General features: G+C 40.3%; 1 protein-coding gene across 3 annotated transcripts in view; it reads right to left on the reverse strand.

Annotated features, from left to right (window-relative positions):
* The window catches only part of zdhhc9 (zinc finger DHHC-type palmitoyltransferase 9), a 151,017-nt gene that overhangs the window by 31,495 nt on the left and 93,153 nt on the right, over positions 1 to 26,369 (reverse strand). For all 3 annotated transcript variants that reach the window (XM_059977157.1, XM_059977159.1, XM_059977158.1), the window contains 3 exons: positions 21,809 to 21,969; positions 3,281 to 3,439; positions 2,182 to 2,319 (listed from right to left, as the gene is read on the reverse strand). In XM_059977157.1, the coding sequence (XP_059833140.1) occupies positions 2,182 to 2,319; positions 3,281 to 3,439; positions 21,809 to 21,969 (458 nt within the window). The remainder of the gene's footprint in view (positions 1 to 2,181; positions 2,320 to 3,280; positions 3,440 to 21,808; positions 21,970 to 26,369) is intronic.

A 26,369-nucleotide genomic window follows, 5' to 3' on the forward strand; every position in this document is an offset into this window, starting at 1 on the left:
GGAATGCACTGCCTCGGAAGACGGTGGAGGCCAATTCTCTGGATGCTTTCAAGAAGGAGCTGGATAGATATCTGATGGATAGGGGAATCAAGGGATATGGGGACAAGGCAGGGACTGGGTATTGATAGTGAATGATCAGCCATGATCTCAGAATGGCGGTGCAGACTCGAGGGGCCGAATGGTCTACTTCTGCACCTATTGTCTATTGTCTATTGTCTATTGACTGGATATATAAATATTTGGATAGACACAGACTAATTAGTGATTGTCAACATCCCTATGTGCGTGGTAGGCCATGACTAACCAATCTTATGAAGTATTTACATAGACTTTAGCAAGCTCTTTGACAATGTCCTAAACAGGAGGTTGGTCAAGACGCTTCAGTTGTTTGGCATGCAAGATGAGGTAGTAAATTGAATTAGATATTGGCTTCGTGGGAGAAGCCAGAGAACAGCAGTAGAGTGGTTGCCCCTCTGATTAGAGGTGTGCTGCAGAGATCAATGTTGGGTCAAATGTCATCTGTCACCTATATAAATGATCTGGATGATAATGTGGTAAACTTGATCAGCAAATTTGCAAATTGCACCAAGGCTGGGGATATAGTGGACAGCATGGAAGATCATCAAAGTTTGCAGTGGGATCTGGACCAGCTGGAAAAATGGGCTGAAAAATTGCAGATGGAATCTAATGCAGACAAGTGTAAGGTACAACACTTTGGGAGGACAACCAGGGCAGGACTTACACAGTCAGTGGTAGGGCACTAAAGATTGTGGTAGAACAAATGGATCTGGGAATACAGATCCATAACTCCTTTAAAGGGCTTTACAGGTAGATAGGGTCATAAAGAAAGCTTTTGGTACACTGGCCTTCATAAATCTAAGTAATAAGTACAGGGGGTGGGATGTTATGTTGAAGTTGTATAAGACATTGGTGAGGCCTAATTTGGAGTATCATGTGCATTTTTGGTTACCTACCTAAAGGAAAGATATCAGCAAGGTTGAAAGAGCACAGAGGAAATATACTAGGACATTGCCAGGACTTGAGGACCTGAGTTAAAAGGAAAGGTTAAAGAGGTTAGGACTTTATTCCCCAGAGCACAGAAGAATGAGGGGTGATTTGATAGAGGTATACAAAATTATGAAGGGTATAGACAGAGTAAATGCAAGCAGACTTTTTCTACTGAGATTGGTGGGGTTAGAACTAAAGGTCATGGGTTAAGGGTGAACAGTGAAACATTTAAGGGGAACACACATGGCAACCTCTTCACTCAGAGGGTGGTGGAAGTGTAGAACGAGCTACCAGCTGGTTGGTGGACATGGATTCAATTTGAATATTTAAGAGAAATTTGGATGGGTGCATGGCTGGGAGGGGTATGGAGGGCTCTGGGTCTGGGTGAAGGTCGGTGGAACTAGGCACATTAAATAGTCTGGCACAGACTAGCTGGGCCAAAAAAGACCTGTTTCTGTGCTGTAATGTTCTATGACTCTTAAGTCAAATTCTACTCTGACCCCTGTGGATTTGGATCAGCTGCACAGAGCCAACACCCTCCTTCCCCATAATGCTGTTGTACCTGAGGAGGAAAGAGAACAGTGTGGGGAATGGAGACCACAACACACTTATACTGAGAAAGCAAATTGAGTGCTCTGCGTATGTTTCAACAGACGAGGCTTTACTAAATCTAATTGATTATTTTTGAGGGGGAAGAGCCAAAACATGAAAAGGCAAATCATTCTATATCTGGCTAAGAAAACCTTTTGCTTTCATGTTGCCTGAAAGAACTTAATTTCATGAGTCACCAGTTTTAATGGACAAAGCCCAAGCTGTATTTTATTTTTAAATCGGCGATCTCTTCAGCTGATGGATGGACTAATGTGGTAAGCGGATACATATTAAAAGTAAGCTGATGTACATAATTATGGCAGAACACAAGCCTGTCTATTACAAATATTTGATATCATAGAAAGAAAGATATACTCTGCAAGCTATGCTGAAAATCAATATAATTTCTGAAAGCTCAGAACAATCTAAAGTTCTATTTGCTTTTGATCTTCCTACACGGAGAAAGATAGCAAAAAAAACTATCACTAAATGTACTAACTAATCAAATTTCACTGAAAACCTAACATGTCAAATCTTTGAGATAATTAGACTACAAACTAATAAACTTCCCCGGTTACTTACTCAGTGCCACGTGCACAATATCGAAAGCAAAGATGTAGACAGTGAGAAATGACAACGAGATGGTAAAGAGGTAAAAGAAACGGTAATTCCTCTTTCCAACACAATTTCCAACCCAGGGACAGTGGTGATCAAAACGCTCTGTGAAGGAATAAACACAGGAAATTAAAATTTGCAACCTTTTCTTTTCTAATTCAAATAATGCACCCTGGATATCAACTGTAGAGCAAATTGGCCTGGAGAAGTGTCTCAGACCGAAACATCAACTGTTTATTCTTTTCCATAGATGCTACCTGACCTGCTGAGTTCTGCCAGCAGTTTATGTGTTTTGCTATGGATTACAGTAACTTTTGGAGAAGGGACAGAATAAGGTGGCAGAATTTTTAAAGTAGCAAGGCCACTAGCAAAGGGATAAAATGGATTGTACAGAGATCAGGATAGTATACCAGGCACACTGCACGTAATGTACAAGGACTATAGAAATGCACAGCACAGAGGGGAGCCGTTCATCTCACTGTCGTCACACTGGAAATCTACCTCGGCATAAAGCCACTGCACATTCCTGAAACTTGGGACCTTGCTTAATGAAATAAAACAGAACAGAAATTCAACAAATGTTAGAACTCCAACTAACATGCTGAAGAGTTGCCTATCCACCATGTAGTATCACCAGTACATTCTGTTAGCACTTCAATCCCATCACGTTTCAAAGTAGAACTTGAAATGTTTCCATAGTCCACATATTTGAATCAAAGTTCCTGATAATGCCAGAATAATCATTCTTGTAAAGGTGCCTCGATCCCAGGAGAAAGTTCCAAACAGATCAAGTTCGCTTGTCAACTATCTGCTCCATTTTAGAAACCTTCAGAAGGCAAACCATGGAAAAGCCAATTCCAAGTTCTAAAGTTCTAAACTGCAACTGTTGAACTTAGACACAAATTTCCACTCAAAGTAATGCAGTACAGCTTTTGAGTAGTTTGGTGTCTTGAGAAAAGGAGTGATTTTCAGCGGGAGAGCTCATCACTGAGAGGTACTATTTACTTTTAGCCAGGGTCTCTGGATTACTTCAAGAGCACTTTAAAAGAATGACCATCTTACTTACCCACACAGTTATCACAGACACTGCAATGGGATGCCCGGGGTGGACGGAATATCTTGCACGTGTAGCAATATTTCAATTTGATAATCTGATTGTTGATTTGAATATCTTTAATTCTTGGTGGTGGTCGTTGACCTGCTGGGACGTTGCCATTGGCTGCCTCTGGAAATGATAGTAAACGCAGATAAATAAACGTCTTATAATATTAAAAATACATATTTCATAATTATATAGCATAGAAGTGGGCTTGATGGCCTAATTCATCCACACCAACTGAGAAACCCATTGATATTAATCTCATTTGCCTGCATTAGGTCCATATCCCTCTTCTTCATTTCCATCCAAGTACCTGTCCAAAAGTTTGAAACTTTGTATCTAGCTCTTTGCATTCACTAGCAGTTCATCCCATATAACCTGTATTTCAGATTTCTTTTAAATTTCTCCCCTCATGTTAAACCTATGCCCTCTTTTTCAGACTCTCTCACTGTAGGACAATATATCTAACTATCCTTTCCCTATCTCCCATAATTTTATAAACCTCTATAACGTCACCTCTCAGCTTCTTGTGTTTCAGCAAGACTAAAACACAGTAAGGCCTATAAGTAAAGCCCTCAATTCCAGGCAACATCTTGATGAATCCCTTCTATGCTCTTTCTAATGCTACTGCATCTTTCCTGTAGTGCGGTGACCAAAATACTCCAGGAGTGGCTTCACCAGTGTTTTCTACAACTGTAACACCATATTCAATTCTCATACCCTACACTTTGGCTTGTGAAGGCATGCATGTCACATGCTCTTCCTTCTTCACTGCACTATACAGCTGTGTTGCCATTTTCAGGGAGCTGAGAACTTCAGCTCAAGTTCCCTCTGTACATCAATAGTCCTGAAGTCTGTGTCATCTACTGCATCTGCCCTGTTAGTATTTCATGTCCAATACACATAACTCTCTTGTCCGGATTGAATCCCACTTGCCACAACTCTGCCCAGCTTTCGAACCAATCAGTGTCCCAATGAATGCTTTTACAACTTACTTCCACTTACTTCAATGACTTTTTATGTCTTATTAATCAGTCCTTCTACATTTTCATCCATTTATAAATGTAACAAACAACAAAAGCTCCCAGCTCTAGTCCCTGGATTTTTAAAATTCATTTTTGTATTTGCACAGTTTGTTGTCCTTTGCACATTGGTTATTTACCTAACCCATTGGGAGTGATCTTTCATTGATTCGACTGTGTTTCTTGGATTTACTGTGTATGACAACAAGTAAACAAATCTCAGGGTTTTAGATGGTGACACATGTACTTTGATAATAAATTTACCTTGAACTTCGAACTGTGGTGTACCACAAACCTCCAGTCAAACACCTCTTGACTACAACCCTCTGCCTCCTATCACCAAGTCAGCTGGCCAGCACACATTGCATACTTTATTCCCTAAACTTCTAGACCATACCTGACTTCGTCAGAGTCCTTGCTAAACTCCACATAAGCAAAGTCTACTGAACTGCCTTCATCAGTTTTCTTAGTACCTCCTCAAAAAATCCAGTCAGATTTGCGCAAGTTGGATTACCTCTTCACAATACAATGTTCATTCCTCCTAATCAGACCATGCCCTTCCAAGTCAATGTAAATTCTGTCCCTTAAAATTGTGTCCAATAATTTCAGTACTATTGATAAATGTCGTTTCCTGTCTTGTCCCCCACCTCCTTTTATGAAAAAAGGAATATTAGCTATCAGCATAAAATTTATTTTGCTTTTGCATTAAGAATCAATTAAAGAACGAGGTTATAAAATTAATGCTGCAGTATACCTTGTGTGACTGCTACAGGAGCCAGAAGCCAAATGGGAAGTTGGATTCAACAGGGATAATAACATGACATTGTTGAATGTACATACAGATTAAGCGTTAGCATTACAGAAAGAAAGATCGTTTTTGTAAACTGATTTCTAATTTATTGTAAGTTCCACATTTTGAATAAATTATCAATTTGACAAAACTGGCTCCTCCACCTCAAACATCTCCTCTGTCCTCTCTTGTATGCTAACTGCAAAACTGCCATTGCGACAGTACTCGTTACAGACCTACAGATCTGACATACTAGAGGTTTTGCTGATATGGACACACTTCCATGAGGGCAAACAGTCTACACCGCAGTGATTAGATATAGGTGGTGAATTCTGAGGTCAAATCATAAACACAAGAGATTTTGCAGGTACTGGAATTTCACAGCAACAGACACTAAATGCTGGAGGAACTCAGCAGGTCAGGTAGCATCTATGGAAATGAGTAAACAGTCAATGTTTCAGGCTGAGATCCTTCATCAAGGCCCTTTTGGTTGAGGGGTAGTAATTGCTCTTGAACCTGGTAATATGGGTCCTGAGGCTCCTGTACCTTCTTACAGATGACAGCAGTGAGAAGAGAGCATGACCTGCATGGTGGGGGTCCTTGATGATGGATGCTGCTTTCCTGCAACAACACTCCGTGTAGATGTGCTCAATGGTGGGAAGGGCGTTACCCCTGACAGACTGAGCCATATTAACTACTTTTTAGTGGATTATCCACTCAAGGGCATTGGTGTTTCCATTCCATGCTGTGATGCACATCAATAAAATCTCCACCACTTCTATAGAAGTTTGTGAGAATTTTAGAGGTCATGCCAAATCTTAAGGAAGGAGAGGTACTGCTGTACGTCCTTTCTAAATGCACTTGTACCAGGCCTAGAACAGGTCCTCTGAAATGATAACACTGAGGAATTTAAAGTTGCTGACCCTCTCCACCTCTGATCCCCCAAAGAAAACTTGCTCGTGGATCTCTAGTTTCCTCCTCCTGGAGTTAATAATCAGCTCCTTAGTCTTGCTGACATTGAGTGAGAGATTGCTGTTGTGGCACCACTCAGCCAGATTTTCAATCTCTTTATGATTAATCTCTATATGATTAATCAGCATATAGGAAGAGATTTGGCCAACCCATTCCCCCTTTGACTTGGCCAACAACTGTGGTGTCATCCGCCTACTTGAATACAGCATTGGACCTGTGCTTAGGCTCACGGTAAGAAGTATAAGGTGAGTAGAGCAGGAGGCTAAGCATACAGCATTGTGGTGTACCTGTGCTGAATAAGATTGTGGAGGAGAGGTTGTTGCCAACCCGAACTGACAGCGGTCTGCAAATGAGGAAACCATGGATTCAATTGTACAAGGAGGGAATGAGGCCAAGGTCTTGAAGGTTATTGATTAGTTTTGAGGGGATGATAGTATTGAATGTCGAATTGTAGTTGATAAAGAGCATCCTGATATATGCATCTTTGCTGAGCAGATGTTCCAGAGTTGAGTGAAGAGCCAGTGAAATGGCATCTGCTATGGACCAGACGTGCCAGTAGGCAAACTGGAGCAGATCAAGTCTTTTCTCAGACAAGAGTTGATATGCTTCATTATCAACTTCTCAAAGCATTTCATCACAGTAGATGTAAGTTCTATCGGACGATAGTCATTGAGGCAGGTTACCACGTTCTTCATAATTGAAGCCTGCTTGAAGCCTTCTAGCTGGTACTCCTTCCCCTTCCTCACCTTCTTATTCTGGCAACCTCCTCTTCATTTTCTTTCCTGATTAAGGGTCTCGGTCTAAAACGTTGACCGTTTATTTATTTCCATAGATGCTGCCTGACCTGCATAGTTCCTCTAGCATTTTGTGTGAATTCTAAGGCCAGCCTATTCCACCTTGTTGACCGCAGTACAATTCTGATCAGGACCACTCTTCACCACCGCTGGACTCTGTACTGGGTCCAGTGATGGAAGACCAACAACTCCAACTCATTCGCACAGCCCAAGCAGGGAACTCAGAAATGAGTCAACCGCTCTGCAATTAGTTTTAGGGTCCCAACAGATCTGCCAGCGGAAGAGAGGTGTGAGCTGACCCAATACTTTCACCGAGTGAAATGAAGGTCAACGCAAGGTCAGCAGACCAGCATTCACTGCATGTTGTCAACTAGTTATGGCACATCACCTTGAGTTGCTATAGTAGATTAAAATACCTTTATAGCACTATTTCATACAGAGCTCCAGAATTCATATATCCACCATTAGGGCTGATAGCTTAAAGTCACAATTGTATGAAATTAGGAAGGAAGCTTGCAGAGAATCTTTTTTCTTTCTTTCTGGTGGAGATCATAAGGTTCAGAGATGGTGGTAAAGCAGTTATGGCAAGATGTTGTGATATTGTTGGTATTATACATAGCACTATGCTACACACTGGTGCAGAGAGCACATGTGTAGGGTGAAATGAAATGAATGGCAGGATAGGTACATTTTTTATGCTGCCCATTACTCCCCCCACCTCATACACTCTCAGTCCTATTGCATTTCATTACCTCCACTGATGTTGCCCGGCCTACTGAGAATTGGGTGCAAAATGTCAAGCTTCAGAAAACTGAGCTTATACAGGTTAGTGGACCCAACTAGGTTACATTCTTGAACAGAACCTTGCAGAGTCACAAGTCTTAGGACAATCAGGATGCAAGGCACTAAGTGAAGAACATCAAGTATTTGAGCTCAAGTATCAAGTACTTGTGAATGATCTCGTTCATTTTCTGATCAAAAGTGCGATATGATGGTAAAGGACTCAGAGGAATCACAGTGTCAATTATATATTGCAGATGGTTCAACTCCCTTGTTGGAGAAGTTATTTACTCCATGCAAGTGTCAGTCAACGTTACTCCCTATTTATCAAGCAATGCCTGAAGGTTGTCTAGGCCTTGCTGCAAGCTGGCATAGATTGTTTCATTATCTCAGAAGCTGGCAACGGGATTGAACATTGCATCTGACCTTATAAGTGGAGGAAAGGCCATTGATGAAAGGAGCTGAAGATGCTTAGGTATTGAATATTGCCCTGAGGAACCTGTAAAGAACATTTCAAGATGATTGATGTAAAACAATCACATCTCTCTTTGCGCTCACTCTGACAACAGCAAATGCAATTCTTCTCTCAGTTCCTTACAACTTCAGAAATATGGAGGTTTCTTGAAGCATCTGGTATATTGATGACAAAGATCATCATTCTCTACTTAACCAATGCCACAAATCATCATTACAAGTACAAGGAGAGAAGGAGAATTCAGAATACACTTAAAATACTGAGAAAACAAATATCTGATGGGATGACTGGGTGCATGTTTCTCTTCTCTACCCGCATGGTAGGGGCTAACCAGACAATTAGCGTACAGGAATAAGGCAGGTGCTGCACAGCAATCTGGCAGAGTAAATGATCTACTATTTGTAGATTAACATACAAAAATACACCAGATTTCTTTTCTAAATTGATAGGCAATCTGCTTCACTGGATTATCACCCAGATGGTGGTAAGATAATTCATGCAACAGAGGAATAAATTGAACAAGAAGAGTCAAAAAATGACAAAAGGTAAACACAGTAAAGAAGAAAAAATAGTAATTATTCCCAAAGAAAATCTTGTCACACACAATGCAAAAAAAAAACATGCTGGATGTGAATTAACCATAATCCATTTTACAGAATGGCATTTGAAGAAATCTTATATCAGCAAGTGCACTAGCAATTCACATGATCCAGTATCTTGGCTTGCCCAAGGTGACAGATGCCCACTTCCATGACAGATTTTGAGAAAGTCACCTTTAATCACAGAAGTATTTCGTTGAAGTTAGTTTTTCCTCTGAACAGAATCACAAAATGTGGCCTACTTGTATTAAAGCACAAAAAGATTGCAAATAAGTTGGTTTTAAGTAAAAGTACCTAAGCCAAAGGTGGCTTAGTAGATATGCAGAACAGAATGACCCTCATCATAGTACCATTCTTTCAATAAATGATAAGCAGTCAGTCTGCTTTATGTAGAATATGCAGAGCCTCATTATTTACTGTACATTAGGATAAATTTCATTCCTGTTTTCCAATGGCAGTCCTTGAGGGACCAAGATTCACTGGTACCCACTGGAGCACACTACCTGTGTTCCTTGTTATGAGGTATGACCATGTGTCTTGAGCCTGATACTATACAATTCTGCAGTCCCCTGGGCCCAAGCAGGTTAATAGAACAGATCGGGTGTAGATCTCTGCATCCAGTGGGGGTGAAAGGGCCGAGAGACCAGCAGGTGGAGGGAGTAGGTGAGGTCCGTGATTCGTTGGGTGGAGGTAGGGATATGGAAAGACCTTTAACTGCAGTGATCCCGACCTAATTCAAATAAAACTGGACCTTGCTGCTGATCCTCATTCTGAGAGAAGGTAGGGACAGAGCAATTAAGACTAATTTTCCCCCACCAAGCTGTTGCATGGTTACAGAAATCAATGAAACAGTGCTAAAGTTAATCATAACAATAAATGCCCAGCTGAACTTCACAAGGATTTTACCATGAGTGTTTGAGTTATGAAGTGAGACTGGACAGGCCAGGGTTTATTTCCCCTGCAGTGTAGGGATCTGAGGAGTGACATTATAGAAATATATAAAACCATGAGAGGCATAGATAAAGTATGCCTTTTCTAGGGTAGGGATGCCTAAAACTAAAGGGCATAGGTTTAAGCTGAGAGGGCAAAAATTTAAAGGGAACCCAAGAGGCAACATTTTCCGCATGGAGTATGGCGGGTGTGTGGAACAAGTTGCCAGAGGAAGGATAGGACAGGTTTAGTGGGATGGGATGAGCTCAGTTTGGCAACTTGGTCAACAGGGACAAGTTGAGCCAATGTGCTTGATTCTATGCTGTATGATTCTATGACACAAGTGTGGTCCAATTTGACCTAGAAATAATAATCATAATTGCACTCCACTCTGCTATGTTTAAAAAAAACATTAGTTTCACAAGCATAGAACCAGTGTCACTTGCAAAGACTCTTAAGCTTTTGTGACCTTGGAGAAAACAACACTATGGAGTCCCTAGCTCATGAAACCCATCGCCAAAGGTTATGCAGATTTATTATTGAGCCACCAAAGACAGAAGCACCTCTAGTCATCAAACATACAGGTCCCTCGATGTGTACATCCTTGTCAGGGAAACGGAACATCCCACCTTTATAAGAACTCTGCATGCACACCCAATATTACGCAGACATGCATTGATGCAGTTTGAAGAAAATTTACTCCCTGTGGCCAAGGACACCTTAAAATTCCTGTCACTCATTAGGAGTTTTGGAATGGAAAGAGGATATTGAATTGGAATAGGCTAGGGAACCATAAATGCAGGGTTCGCTTATAAATTAGCAGCATAAGTGCGGTTCCTTTCTAGAAAACAAGTTTATTAATTTGCGTTGCCTGAACTCAGGCTCCTGGCTTGGCCAGTGCCTGTCAAAAAACATTCCACAGAATCATTTTAAGCCAGACTGTATCAAATTATTGCAAAAATCTCCCCCTACTTTCAGGAAACTTTGGAAGGAGTTAAAAACATCCAACACTGGTACAAATGAAATTAGGCTCAATAGAATTCAACATTTAGTCTTCAGACCATTACTTGATGTCTGTATATTCATATTTATCAACATATACTAAACTTTAGATGAAAAATGTAGAGTCATGGAGTACTACAGCACAGAAAAAGGACCTTCCGCCCATCTAGTTGATGCACCATCAATAACTCTCGGAGACAGGAGGTGAACGAAAGGCTTTTATTAGCAGCAAAAGGGAGCACGGCATCTTGGAGACTGAGGGAGCAGTGCCTCCAACCGCCTTTATACAGGGGTCTGTGGGAGGAGCCACAGGAGCAGTCAGCAGAGGGGTGTGTGTCCAGAAAGGTATACTTAGTTTACCACCCTAGTGCAACCTGAACTATTAATCTCTCTCGTCACATTGATCTGCACTTGGACTATAGCCCTCAATACACCTCTCATCCACATAACTATTCAAATTTCTCTTAAAATGGTGAAATAGAAACCACAGTCACCATCTCCACTCGCAGATCGTTCCACACTCTCACCACCGAGTGAAGAAGTCCTCCTTCATGTTCTCCTTAAACCTTCAAACTCTCACCCTTAACCCATGATCTCCAATTCTAGCCACATCCAATCTCAGTGGAAAAGCCTGCTTGCATTACCATATCAATGACCCTCCCTCATAATGTGTATACTTCTATCAAATCTCCCCTCATTCTTCTACACTAGGGAATAATTCAACTTTTCCCTATAACTATTTCCTTCAACTTTTCCCTATAACTCAGGTCTTCAAGTCTTGGCAGCATCCTTGTAAATCTTCTCTGCAATCTTTCAACTGTCCTGTAGGTAAGTGACCAGAATTGAACATAATACTCCTAATTAGTCTTCACCAACGTCTTATATAACTGTGGCATAGCAATCCAACTCCTGTACTCAATACTTTGATTTATGAAAGCCAATGTACCAGAACTTCTCTTTATGGCCTTACCTACCTGAGATGCCACTTTCAAGGAATTATGGATCTGTGTTCCTAGATTGCTCCATGCTACCACACTCCTCAGTGCCCAACTATGTATGGTGTAAGCCCGATAGTGGTTTGTCCTCTCAAAGTGCAACACCTGACCATTGTATTTACTGAATTTCACTTGCAATTTTTTAACCCATTTTTTCTAACTGGTCCAGTTCCCACTGCAAGCATTGATATCCTTTCTTGCTACATGCAAAGTCTTGGTGTCATCTGCAAATTTACTGATCCAGTTTATTACATTATCAACCAAATCATTGAACAAACTCAGCACCGATCCATGCACTTGTCACAGGCCTCCAGTCAGAGGGGCAACCATCTACTATTACTCTGTGGCTTCTCCCGAAAATCCAATATCTAATCAAATTTACTATCTCAACCAGAATGCAAAGCAACTGATCCTTCTTAACCAACCTCCCATATTGTCAACGGCCTTGCTGGGATTGATTAGACATGACCAACCATGCACAAAGCTATGTCGACTATCTCTAATCAGACCCTGTCTATCCAAATAAGTATATAGTCAGTCCCTTAGAATACTTTTCAATAACTTACCCTCCACTGATGTCAGGCTCACCAGCCTATAATATCCTGGTTTATTCTTAGAGGCTTTCTTAAACAATTGAACATTCACTATCCTCCAGTCCTCCAGCACCTCATCTATTACTAATGGCATTTTAAATATCTCTGCTAGGGTCCCTGCAATTTCTACAGTAGCCTCCCACAAGGTCCAAGAGAACACTTTGTTAGGCCCTGGGGATTTATAGAACTTAGTTTGTGTCAAGACAGCAAGCACATCTTCCTCAGTATTCTCCATACAGTCATGACCTCACTGCTACTTTGTCTCTCTTCTCTAGACTCTGCACCCATCACCTGAGTAAATAGGGACATAAAACATCCATTTAAAATCTCCCTCATCTCTCTCGGCTCAATGCACAGATGACCATTCTGATCTTCATTAGGATCCATTTTGACTCCTGCCATCCTTCTATTCTTAATAAATCTGTAGAAACCCCTCAGATTTTCCTTCATCTTGTTTGACAAAGCAACCTTGTCTTCTTTTAGCTCTCCTGATTTCCTTAAGTGTTCTCTTGCATTTCTTATACTCTTCAAGTATATCATTTGTTGCTTCCTGGCCTATACCTGCTATGCACCTCCTCCTTCTCTTAATCAGGGCCTCAATATATCTCAAAAGCCCAGGTTCCTTAAACCTGTTAATCCTCGTCTTTTATTCTGACAGGAACATAGAAACTTTGTACTCTCAAAACTTCATTTTTGAAGGCCTCACACTTACTAAGCATAGCTTCACCAGAAAACAACCTGTCCCAATCCACATTTGCTAGATCCTTTCTGATACCATCAAAAATCCCTTCAGCTCTATCACATCTAAAAGAACAGAATCCCAGAACACTGAGCCACCAGCCCTGCCCTTCCTGTAATCGAGTCTCATTAATGGCTACAATCTCATAATTCCACATGTTGGCCAATACCCTAAACTTATCCGTGTTTCCTCTTAGCATTGAGACATACAGAACTCAGAATGTTAGTCCCACCATGCTCAACCTTTAGATTCCTGACTTCATATGTATGCTTAATAACATCTTTTCCTAGAACCACTCCACCATCTTCTCTGGCATGCTGGTTCCCAACCATTGCAACTCCATCTTAAATCCCCTCCCCCTCCTCCAACTACCACCCACCCCCCCACCTCCTCTAGTGCAGCTCTAGCAAACCTTCCCACAAGGATACAGGTTCATGTCAAACCATCCCATCCGTACAGGTCCCACAAACAAACAAACTGATGCAGTACAGGCACTAAATTTTACACTTATTCCAGACAAATAATACATGTATCTTGTTCTGCAGGATGACCATTCAGAATCAGCCTCACCCTCTAATTGCCCTTAAAGCTGCAACCTAAGTTTCAGTTTCTCAATGAATTGTTTCTTGTTTGCTATGACACTCCAAGTCTGAAATTGTTTTGAGGTGGTATGAGGAAAAGACAAAGTCAACTGATGAGAATCTTGGTGACCTTCCAAAAGGAACATAGACAGCCAGGCATTTCAAAAGGAGTAACAAGTACCAACATGTCTGTACCCACCACACGAGCATGTCTTTGAATTTTCTGGTGTGATATCACAGCAGCAAGACAGCATGCCCTTTTGTGTTACATTTGCACTGTATAATCTACAACAGGTGAACTAGCAACTTCTTTTTCTCATTTGGTGCAGTGCGCATTTTCCCATTTTTGCTACTTTGATGTACTTCTTACAACCAGATTTTGATTAGAAGATATAGTTGCCCTCAACCAAATAACTCCTAATCATGAAAATTGCAAATATTATTTAATATCCACATAATCTATCAATACTTGCTTGACTTGGAATTGCCTCACAGCATCAGCAACCCAACGTCCATCCTAACCTGTGGTGTTGTGTGTGTGGAGTTCGCACATTTTCTCTGAGACCATACAAGCTCACTCTGAGAGCTGCAGTTTCCTACTACATCCCAAATGTGATGGTTAACCTCCATTCTAAATTTTCCTCCTGGGTCAAATTGGTAGGTAACCATGGTGAGAAAGGAGTGGGTTTTGTGCAGGATTATACTGTGGATACAATAATCAGCATGGAGACTATGAGTTAAAGAGACAAGCTCCATGCAGAATGACTATGATTTTAGTATAAAGAATGAGATTGATCGACTATGCTACATCTGCAGCCATTCAGATCTTTTGTAGTCCTGCAATTTAAATCAAACTCCCAACCCTGCTGTTGTTATGGATGGGGAACAATCTATTACCAATAATTAGGCCTGAAGCAATCAGGTGTGACCATCCTAATGGTCATTTGAAAGCTTACTCTGCCAAAAATGATTCAACTGTTTTAAGTGTTAACAATCAGAAATATTTAAAAAGTTGAAAAGAGGTAAAACAACCAAAAAATAAAAGTTAAAATAAAATTGAAAATATTTAACTGAAAAAATTAATTAAATGAAGAAAAACAACAAACCAGTTACTCACACTAACTTTTCAATCTGAGTCTTAATGAATACAGTTACACTGTGTTCGCACAAATTAATATAAAGCTGCAGGACCAGATACAAAATGCATCCAACCCCTCAACCTAGTATGACTGAACTCTGTCCCTGAATTTCAGCAGCAAAGGAAGAGGTCAATTAACCTCAGCACATTCCTGACTTCTCCATTGCAATGCACAGAGGTGCAGATAAGGAACATGCTGAACCATGTAATGCTGCTGTTGACCGCTGGCTGCAGTGCAGTGCAATCAAGGCCAGCATGCACATTGGAATGTACTAGAACTGAATTGCACCAGCTGAACAGAAGGGTATGGTAGAAATTCTGTATTTACCCTAAAGACTACACAGAATATGCTTTTACTTCATCACTTTTGATGTAAAAATTTAAAATTCTAATCAAGTTCAAATTATTTTCTGATTTGCTTTAATTATATCTTGTTTTTCATGCACATGGCCTGCTATCAAAAGGCTTGGTTAGACTTGCAGATAAGCTATCATGCTAAGAATAGATTTTTCTCTTGTGGATGAGATATGCTAAGAGCAAATGAGCAAAGAGTAGTTAAGTGTTTTGGTGATCAATCCTCATTTGACATTCATTGCCCCACAATTCCTGTGACCGTTTTTGACTGAACCTGACTTGGATGGAAGGATGGAAGGAAGGATGGAAGGATGGAAGGATGGAAGGATGGAAGGATGGAAGGAAGGAAGGAAGGAAGGAAGGAAGGAAGGAAGGAAGGAAGGAAGGAAGGAAGGAAGGATGGAAGGATGGAAGGATGGAAGGATGGAAGGATGGAAGGATGGAAGGATGGAAGGATGGAAGGATGGAAGGATGGAAGGATGGAAGGAAGGAAGGAAGGAAGGAAGGAAGGAAAGAAAGAAAGAAAGAAAGAAAGGAGAATGAGGAAGCAGGAATCTAAGAAGAAGGGAAGCTATCTCTCAGCCAACTCTCACTCCTTTCTCCTTACTTTAGATATCATATCATTAAGATCAAACTAAAAAAGCTTGCAATCACCAAGCAAGGTGAGCTTTTAACCCCACACTTTGTGGCAGGGAGCTGCTGTGGAAGGTGAAATGGAGAAAAGGGATATTCTTCATGGACTGAAAGTATGGGGGTGGAATTAGAGATTCAAAGCATTGACCACTTGTGGTCTGGAGGAAGGGATGGTTGGCTCACAAATAGATAAAGCTTGTAGACAGTGTGAGAGGGAGGATAGGCAGGTGATAGAGAAGGGACTCAGACTGATAGTTTGAGATGTGTCTATTTTAATGTAAGAAGTATAATGAACGAAGTGGATGAGCTTAGAGCAAAGATCAGTACTTGGAGCTATGATGTTGTGGCCATTACAGAGACTTGGATGGCTCAGGGGCAGAAATAGTTACTTTGAGTGCCAGGCTTTAGATGTTTCAGAAATAACAGGGAGGGAGGCAAAAGAGGTGGGGGCATGGCACTGCTGATCAGAGATAGTGTCATGGCTGCAGAAAAGGAGGAAGTCATGGAGGGATTGTTTACTGAGTCTCTGTGGGTGGAAGTTAGGAACAGGAAGGGGTCAATAACTCTACTGGGGGGGGGGGGTTTATAGACCACCCAATCATAACAGAGACATCGAGGAGCAGACAGGGAGGCAGATTCTGGAAGGGTGCAATAATAACAGGGTTGTTATGATGGGAAATTTTAATTTCCCAAATATTGATTGGCATCTCTCTAGAGCAAGAGGTTTAGCTGGGGTGGAGTTTGTTAGACATGTTCAGGAAGATTTCCTGACACAATATGTAGATAAACCTACAAGAGGAGAGGCTGTACTTGATCTGGTATTGGGAAATTAATCTAATCAGATGTCAGGTCTTTCAGTGGGAGAGCATTTTGGGAAAATGATCACAATTCTATCTCCTTTACCATAGCATTGGAGGGGGATAGGAACAGATAAGTTAGGAAAGCATTTAATTGCAGTAAGGGGAAATATGAAACTATCAGGCAATAACTTGGAAGTATAAATTGGGAGCAGATGTTCTCAGGAAAATGTACCGCAGAAATATGGCAAACATTCAGGGGATATTTGCGTGGAGTTCTGCACAGATACGTTCCAATGAGAGAGGAAAAGGATGGTAGGGTGCAAGATCCGGGGTGTACAAAGGCTGTTGTAAATCTAGTCAAGAAGAAAAGAAAAGCTTACGAAAGGTTCAAAAAAACAGGTAATAGTAGATCTAGAAAATTATAAGGCTAGCAGGAAGGAGCTTAAGAATGAAATTAGGAGAGCCAGAAGGGGCCATGAGAAGGCCTTGGCAGGCAGGATTAAGGAAAACCCAAAGGCATTCTACAAGTACGTGAAGAGCAAGAGGATAAGACGTAAGAATATAGAACCAATCAAGTGTGACAGTAGAAAAGTGTGGATGGAACTGGAGGAGATAGCAGTGGTATTTAATGAATACTTTGCTTCACTATTCACTGTGGAAAAGGATCTTAGTGATTGTAGGTATGACTTACAGTGGACTGAAAAGCATGAGCATATAGACATTATGAAAGAGGATATGCTGGAGTTTTTGAAAAGCATCAAGTTGGATAAGTTACTGGGACCAGACAAGATGTACCCCAGGCTACTGTGGGAGGTGAGGGAGGAGATTGCTGAGCCTCTGGCAATGATCTTTGCATCATCAATGGGGACGGGAAAGGTTCCAGAGGATTGGAGGGTTGCAGATGTTGTTCTCTTATTCCAGAAAGTGAGTGGAGATAGCCCAGGAAATTATAGACCAGTGAGTCTTACTTCAGTGGTTGGTAAGCTGATGGAGAAGATCCTGAGATGCAGGATTTATGAACATTTGGAGAGGCATAATATGATTAGGAATAGTCAGCATGGCTTTGTCAAAGGCAGGTCACGCCTCACAAGCCTGATTGAATTTTTTGTGGATGTGACTAAACATATTGATGAAGGTAGAACAGAAGATGTAGTTTATATGGTTTTCAGCAAGACATCTAATAAAGTACCACATGCAGGGCTTATTGAGAAAGTAAGGAGGCATGGGATCCAGGGGACATTGCTTTGTGGATCCAGAACTGGCTTGCCCACGGAAGGCAAAGAATGGTTGTAGAAGGGTCATATTCTGCATGGAGGTTGGTGACTGTCCCTCAGGGATCTGTTCTGGGACCCCGTAATTTTTATGAATGACCTGGATGAGGAAGTGGAGGGATGGGTTAGTAAATTTGCTGATGACACAAAGGTTGTTGTGGATAGTGTGGAGGGCTGTCAGAGGTTACAGCTGGACATCAATAGGATGCAAAACTGGGCTGAGAAGTGGCAGATGGAGTTCAATCTAGACAAGTGTGAGGTGGTTCATTTTGGTAGGTCAAATATGATGGCAGAATATTGTAATAATGGTAAGACTCTTGGCAGTGTGGAGGATCAGAGGGATCTTGGGGTCCAAGTCCAAAGGACACTCAAAGCTGCTACGGAGATTGACTGTGTGGTTAGGAAGGCATATGGTGGATTTGCCTTTATCAACCATGGGATTGAGTTCAAGAGCAAAGAGGTAATGTTACAGCTATACAGGACCCTGGTTAGACCCCACTTGCTGTGCTCAGTTCTGGTCACCTCACTACAAGGAGGATGTGGAAACTATAGAAAGGGTGCAGAGTAGATTTACAAGGATGTTGCCTGGATTGGGGAACATGCCTTATTAGAATAGGTTGAGTGAACTTGGTCTTTTCTCCTTGGAGCGACAGAGGATGAGAGGTGACCTGATAGAGGTGTATAAGATCATGAGAGGCATTGATCGTGTGGATAGTCAGAGACTTTTTCCAGGGCTAGCATGAGGGGGCACAGTTTTAAGGTGCTTGGAAGTAGGTATAGAGATGTCAGGGGTAAGTTTTTTTTAATGCAGAGACTGCTGAGTGTGTGGAATGGGCTGCCAGCAACAGTTGTGGAGGCAGAAACAATAGGGTCTTTTAAGAAACTCCTGGATGGCTACATGGAGCTTAGAAAAATAGAGGGCTATTTTTATTTCTAAAGTAAGTAAGTACATGCTCAGCACAGCATTGTGGGCTGAAAGGCCTGTATTGTGCAATAGGTTTTTTTTATGTTTCTATGTTCTTTCTGGAAACAGGCTTTTTATAAGCTTTGGTTCAAATCTTTCTCTCACTGTGCTCTCATTTATACATTATGAAAAAATTCCTTTTTAAAGTCCTAAAATTAAAATAGAGGGAGATGAACCAAGTGTGTAGGCAGATGGGATTAATTAGATGGACTTCATGGTTAGCACATTCATGCTGGGCTGCTGTGCTGTAATGTTCCATGTAGACAAGAGTAGGACAGATGTTGCAGCCTGTGAAATTAACACCTTTACTTGGTACAGAATGCAAAAAGTTCTCTTAATTAATATAATTAACAAGATATTTTTGTCCTAGTTATTCACCCTATTTTAAAAATTAAGAAATTAAAACATTCTGCCATATTACAGCTACATTGCATTTAAAATTGCAATACTAACCTATCTATTAATAACAAGATTGTAACCACAGAAAAATAAACCAGGCTGTATAAGGTAAGTAGGGATGCAAGAGTTTCCCCCCCACACCCCAAACAGGCACCAGAGGAATACATTTCTTTCAGAAACTAACATCAAGTGTAAATTACTCATTCTTACTGAAATAGTTACCATTTTCTTGATCTTGAAGTACACGTGTCAAAGTTGTTAATTCTCCCAGATATCAAAAAACTTGGACTTCATAAAATAGGGATGTAGCAAAAATACGAGTTTTAGGCAAGGCATTTCCTAGAGTATTATTCCTAGCTTACTGAATAGTTATATTAACAGCTTCAGTATCGAAGAATGGCTACTGCAGGTTCTAAATTATGGAACTATTATGTGCAATTAATACAAGGTTCCTTCAAAGCAAATTGCACATTTTCTGCCTTGGCTTCCTTTCCCATCTATCCAAACATTCCATCTTTGTCCAAGAAACCTGCAACAATTATAGAATAAAAAGATATTCCAAGTATAGAATGAAAATGCCACACAGTACAGAAGCACCATTTAGGAGGATCAAGCCACTCAGAAATTCAATACTTCCACCCTAATTCAATTTATCCTTCCTTTATTTTCTATATTCTACATTTATTTACCTTCTCCTGAACTGCAACTTTTCTTGTTGCCTCAACTACTTAATGGCATAACATTATAAATGCTCATTGAATAAAGTAGCTTTTATAGGAATTCCACAGTGGATTTAGTCTCAGTATTTATAAACCACTATAAGTGGAAACATTTATCTCACCAAATCATTTCACAAGCTGAAGAGCAATTAAGTTATCCCTCACTCTTTACTTTTCTTGAATAAATGGCTCCAGAGTCTTTAGCCCTTCTGGTTATAGTAACTGCACAGATCTCAAATTATTCTTGTCATTTGTTTCATCGGTTTCTTCTATCCCTTCTTTCAAGTATGCAAATTAGACCGTACACAGCATGCGAGTTGCAGACTTCATAAATTTAGCGTTAGCTTCTCTTATCTGTCTGCTAGTGGAATATTATAGAACAGCCACCCCATACTACATTCAGGAATTAGAAATAGAAAATGCAGAAAATAGTCTGCCAGTCAGGCAGCATCTGCGGAACAAGAAAGAGTTGGCATGTGAGGCAAAGGCCCTGTACCAGGATCAGGTGTGAGATTTAAAACCAGATAGTTTGATCTGATATTGAAACATTCATCTGAAACAGTAACACAAATGCTGCCTGCCCTACTGAGCACTTCCAACAGTTTGTTTTTATGTCAAATTTCTAGCATCTGTAGTTTATTTCACTCAGTGATTAGTCATCCTGACTTAAATTAAAAATTCATCTTGAGTACTCCAAATAACCAGCTGCTACAAAACAATACCTTTGCCCTCTTGCTGAATAGTTATGATGCATGTCAGTACTTCTACTTTATGTTTTACAATTTCAAACACAAGATACAACAGCAAAATTTGATTCTGTACTCACCATATACCTACACTACTCAATAAATAACTGAACTATGACCAGTCATGAGAAATCTGATTGAACTTTTCCCACTTAATACAACAACCACCAGGGCAAAGTGTAAAGACAATAAAAGTGAGAAACTTATCATTCCCGCCAAGGTCAAGTAATTCAGCCCAAATGTAGAAACAACCTTTAGATCTCCCAATACAAATTCATAAGTTTTTCATTTATTTGACTCTTAATTATATTGATGAATTACTTAATGCATTAAGTGACTAGTAATTTAGTTATTTTATATATTCCTCAGTTTAGTACCTTTCAAATAGTGCAAGTCTTTTAAGTTAGGATTATGAAGTCTTAGTTTAAATTTCTGGAAACTTGTTGAATTTATTTGAAAACAGTACTACCGGTAAGTCACCACAGACAAATAAAATGCAAACAATTAAATGTGACACATTAACTAATACATCCACCACTGATAATAGAGTCTTTCTGTACCAAACCACAGAGGAAGTTTATATATGATAATAGTAGTCACATATATTTGAATTTACACATCTATTATCTTATTGATGAATATTTCTGAATGTCTGAAACTTTAATTCCGCAACATGCTATTTATACATTGAGTGAGCATGCACAAAGTCACACATATTAACTAAAAACTGGGCATTAATACACTAAACAACTTTAAAAAACACATGAACCCAGCACAAAAAGTACAACTTGAATTAACATGTGTATATATGAACGGAATATTCAATGTCAGCATTCTAGTCTTTCTAACACCACCACCACCATTTCTTTCCCACAATGTAAAGCTGAAGCATAACAAATAATGCATTTATACAGTGCTAAAGTCCAGTTAGAAATGGACTGTGTACTCATTTCTGTTAGCTACATAACTGAAACAGACCAGTTTTTTTTTAAGTTTCATTATGCCAAAATCATTCTTTCAGAACTCAGAGTAACTCATGATGGGTCAACTCTGAAATATTACCCTGACCTGGCAACCAGTGAACTGTACATGAACTTCAATACATTATAAATGTTGATTTCTACCCTACAGCTTAATGAAGGTAATGAAATAAAACTAGTTAAGGCCAGTCAAAAATGAAGGCTTGTTCTTCTTTTTACCTATTTCCATCTCCACAAATGCGGCCTCATCGGGTTCAGCACGTGGGAGCACGCCGGGGTCACTGAAACTGGTACGTAATAGCATGGCCATCACAAAGATGAAGAGGATAATTGCAAACACAGGAATTACAGGGGAAAGATGAATTGCCAAGTACGGACACCTTAGGAGAACAAACATGAAGAAAAAGAATTAGAGTGGTTATTAAATATTAACCAACAATTACACAGTCATTAGAAAGAATCAATAGCGGTTAACAATTACTTTGCTTCCTCCTCCTCCTCCTCCTCCTCCTCCTGAACCCTACTCCAACACCCTACTCCTACTTCCACCTCAATCCTCTCAAAAATAGCACATTCATTAATCCAAACAGTAAATGTACATTATAAATTGTAAATAAAGATTAAGATACTCCTACACTAAATCTAACGCAGTGATATGCTTTGTTGATGTGCACAAAGTATTTCCTACTGGAATGCAGTAATTTTGGAATTTTGATAAGAGGACTCTTTGACTTTAAAAGTTGGGTTTAGTACAATTCAGTGTAACCATTTACTCAACAGGATATCTCCAAGGTGATTTATTTGATGAACATTTTACATAAAAACACAATCAATTATGGATTCTGATTCAGTAATTCCATAACCCATCACCACTAGGAAAGTAAATGGAAATTTGAAGCTGTATGATGTGTACAGATGATACAAGGCTAACGCTTAAAATAAATGCAATAAAATATAAATGACAGTGCCAAAATAATCAAAGGCAAACAAAATCTAGATAATAAAATCATCTATTTTTATGTTTCAATTTAAAACTGCATGACAAATAGCTTAACTTCCCAGAATTCTCAGTGCAGATCTTCCATCTTGACATAATTTCTGCTTAATTACATCATCTTCAGCGATGTTTAATGCTTCTGGCCAATTGCTTCTGCGCTTGTAGTTCTCTTTTGTCAATGTCACTAGTAAATTGGCACTAATATGCACTTATACTAGGTCACATACTGCAATGTCATATTAAGGATCTAAAGAATACAAAAAATTAATTGCTCCCAAATAAGTGCTGAGCACAAAGTTGGCCTGGTTATAAAAACAAACTTCAGCAACTTGATAAATCATAGATTTCAAATGCTTATTCCAATTATCTTTCTCTACAGAAATTACCTGAAACGCCGATTACTTCATAACTTTTTTTTAAAATTTGTTGAAATGGCTCTGCTGATATTTAAATTTCACATACAGTGACAACAAAGTTCAAAAATTACATACAAATAGGAGATGCTGCTGCGAGGCCTATGGCCTATCACAGCACAGGAGCAGCACCCAGGCCAGGGGCACTGTGGATGGCTCTGAGGCTCAGCAGGGAAGAGTAAAGTCAGGGAGAGTTATAGTGTTAGGAGACTATGTTTAAGGGTGCAGACAGTAGATTTTCAAAGAGAAGCCAGGATGGTGTGTTGCTTCCCATGTGCAAGGGTCCAGGATGTCTCACAGTGGATGCAGAAGATTCTCAAGAGGAAGGGTGAGCAGCCTGAAGTCATGGTGCACATTGGTACCAATAACATAAGTATAAAGGAGGAAGAGGTCCTGTGCACAGTCAGTATAGGGAAGATCCTGAAGAGCAGGACCTCCAAGGTACTGATCTCTAGATTATTCCCATACCTCATGCTACTCAGGACAGGAATAGGATGACAGTAGAGATGAGTGACTGAGGAAGTGCTGCAGGAGGCAGAATTTCAGATTTCTGGATCATTGGGATATCTTCAGGGGAAGATATAACATGTTCAAAAAGGATAGTTTACACCTGGCCCAAAGGGGACCAACATCCTTGTGGACAGGTTTGCTAGAGCTGTGGGGGAGAGTTTAAACTAAGCTGGCAGGGGTTGGGAACTGGACTGATAGGACTGAGGCAACACCGGTGCAGTGCACTGTGGGACTGTGAGTAAGGACAAGCAGATGAATTCGCTGTCAGTAGGAGGAGTTAAAATGTAACATAGCAAAATCAAAACAGGTGATGAATACAGGACTGAAGGTGTTATATTTGAATGCATTCAGTATACAAAATAAGGTAGATGATCTTGTAGTGCAGTAAGATGTAGGCAGGTATGACCTCGTGGGCATTACTGAGTCAGGTTGAAAGAAGATCACACTTGGGAGCTTAACACCTAAGGGTATCAAAAGCACAGGCAGGTACACAGAGAGGGTGGGGTGGTTCTGTGGGAAAAAAAAGAAATCAGATCCTTAAAATGAGATGACGTAGGATTGGAAGATGTAGAATCCTGGGAGGCGCGGGGGGGGGGGAGGGGATAGAAGGGGGCATGAGGCTTTATTCATCCCAAAGGAAATTACAGTGTCACAGTGGCATTACAAGTGCACAGATATACAAACATTAGAAGAGAAGTAAGAAAGAATAAAAATAGTTACTTCAAACAGTCCAACAGGAAAGGGTTATCACTTCCCTGGTTGTAGGTTGACTCATGATAGAGCCTAATGGCCGAGGGTAAGAATGACCTCATATAGCGCTCTTTGGAGTAGCGCAATTTTCTTTGTCTATTACTGAAAGTGCTCCTCTGTTCAGCTAAGGTAGCATGCAAAGGGTGAGAAACATTGTCCAGAATTGCCAGGACTTTCCGTAGGGTCCTTTGTTCTACCACAGTCTACAGTGTGTCCAGTTTGACTCCTATAACAGAGCCAGTCTTCCTAATCAGTTTATTGAGCCTTGCAGTTTGTTGAGAAACTGCAAGGGTAAAAAGATCCTGACGGGAGTTATAAACAGGCCCCTGAACAGTATACCAGATGTGGGATATAAATTTCAATGGGAAACAAGAGAGGCGTGTAATAAGGACAACACTGTGATAGTCATGGGGGATTTCAATATGCATCTAGGTGGAAAAATCAGGTTGGTGCTGGATCCCAACAGAGGGAATTTGAAGAATGTTTACAAGATGGCTCTTTAGAGTAACTTGTTGTTGAGCACACTAGGCACACACTGAGTGCTGTGAAATGAACCAGATTTGATTAGGGTTCTCAAAGTAAAGGAATGTTTGGGAGGCAGCGATCATAATATGATAGATTTCACTCTGCAGTTTGAGAGGGAGAAGATAAAGTCAGATGTATCAATATCACAGTGGAGTAAAAGGAATTAGAGGCATGAGAGAGGAGCTGGTCAAAGTTGATTGGAAGGGGCACTAGCAGGCATGATGGCAGAACAGCAACGGGTAGAGTTTCTGCAGTCATTTCTGAAGGCACAGGATAGATGCATCCGAAAGATGAAGAAATATTCTAAAAGGGAGGATGAGATGACCGTGGCTGAGTCAAAGAGAGCATAAAAGCAAAAGAGAGGACATATAATAAAGCAAAATGAGTGGGAAGTTAGCGGATTGGGAAGCTTTTCAAAACCAACAGAAAGCAACTAAAAAAACTATGGTGGGGATGAAATATGAAGGTAAGCTAGCCAATAATATCGAAGAGGATACCAAATGTTTTTTCAAATAAATAAAGAATAAAAGAGAGGTGAAAGTGAATAGTGGAAAATTATGCTGGACAGGTAGTGATGGTGAACAAAGTAATGGCAGATGAACTCAGTAAGTATTTTGTGTTAGCCTTCACTGTCGAAGACACGAGCAGTATACCAGAAATCCAAGAGTGCCAGGGGGCAGAAGTGAGTGCAATTGCTATTATTACTAAGGAGAAGGTGCTTGGGAAACTGAAACATTTTTAAGTGAGATAAATCATCTGGACGAGATGGACTACACCCCAGAATTCTAAAAGAGACAGCTGAAGAGGTTGTGGAGGCATTAGTAATGATCTTTCAAGCATCACTAGATTCTGGAATGGTTCTGGAAGGTAGAAAATTGCAAATTTTACTCTATTCTTTAAGAAGGAAGGCAGGAATAAGAAAGGAAACTATAGGAGCCTGATTTCTGTGATTGGGAAAATACCAGAGTCCATTTTTAAGGATGAGGTTTTGGAGTACTTAGAAGTCCATGATAAAATAGGCCAAAGTCAGCATTGATTCCTTCAGGGGAAATTTTGCTTAACCAATCTGATGGAATTCTTAGAGGAAATAACAGGCAGGAAAGATAAAAGAGTCAATGGACGTCATATATTTGGATTTTAACAAGTCCTTTGACAAGTTGCTATCCATATGGGGCTGCTTAACAAGAAAAAAGCCCATGGCATTACAGGAAAGATACTAGCATGTACAGAAGATTGCCTCCTGCCAGTTAGCCAAAGAGGGCCTATTCTGGTTGGCTGCCAAAGACTGGAGGTGTTCCACCGGAGTTGGTACTGGGACTGTTTCTTTCCACATTATGTGTCAAAGATTTGGATAATGGAATTGATGGCTTTGTTGCCACATTTGCAGATGATTCAAAGATAGGTGGAGGGGCAGGTAGTGCTGAGGAAGCAGGGGGGCTGCAGAAGGAATTAGAGATTAGGAGAATGGGCAAAGAAGTGGCCGATGGAATACAGTGCAGGGATATGTATGGACAAGCAGTTTGGTTGAAGGAATAAATGTGTAGACTATTTTCTAAATGGGAAGAAAATTCAAAAGTCAGAGGTG

This window comes from Hypanus sabinus, chromosome 8 (assembly GCF_030144855.1).
Source record: "Hypanus sabinus isolate sHypSab1 chromosome 8, sHypSab1.hap1, whole genome shotgun sequence".
Taxonomy (NCBI): domain Eukaryota; kingdom Metazoa; phylum Chordata; class Chondrichthyes; order Myliobatiformes; family Dasyatidae; genus Hypanus; species Hypanus sabinus.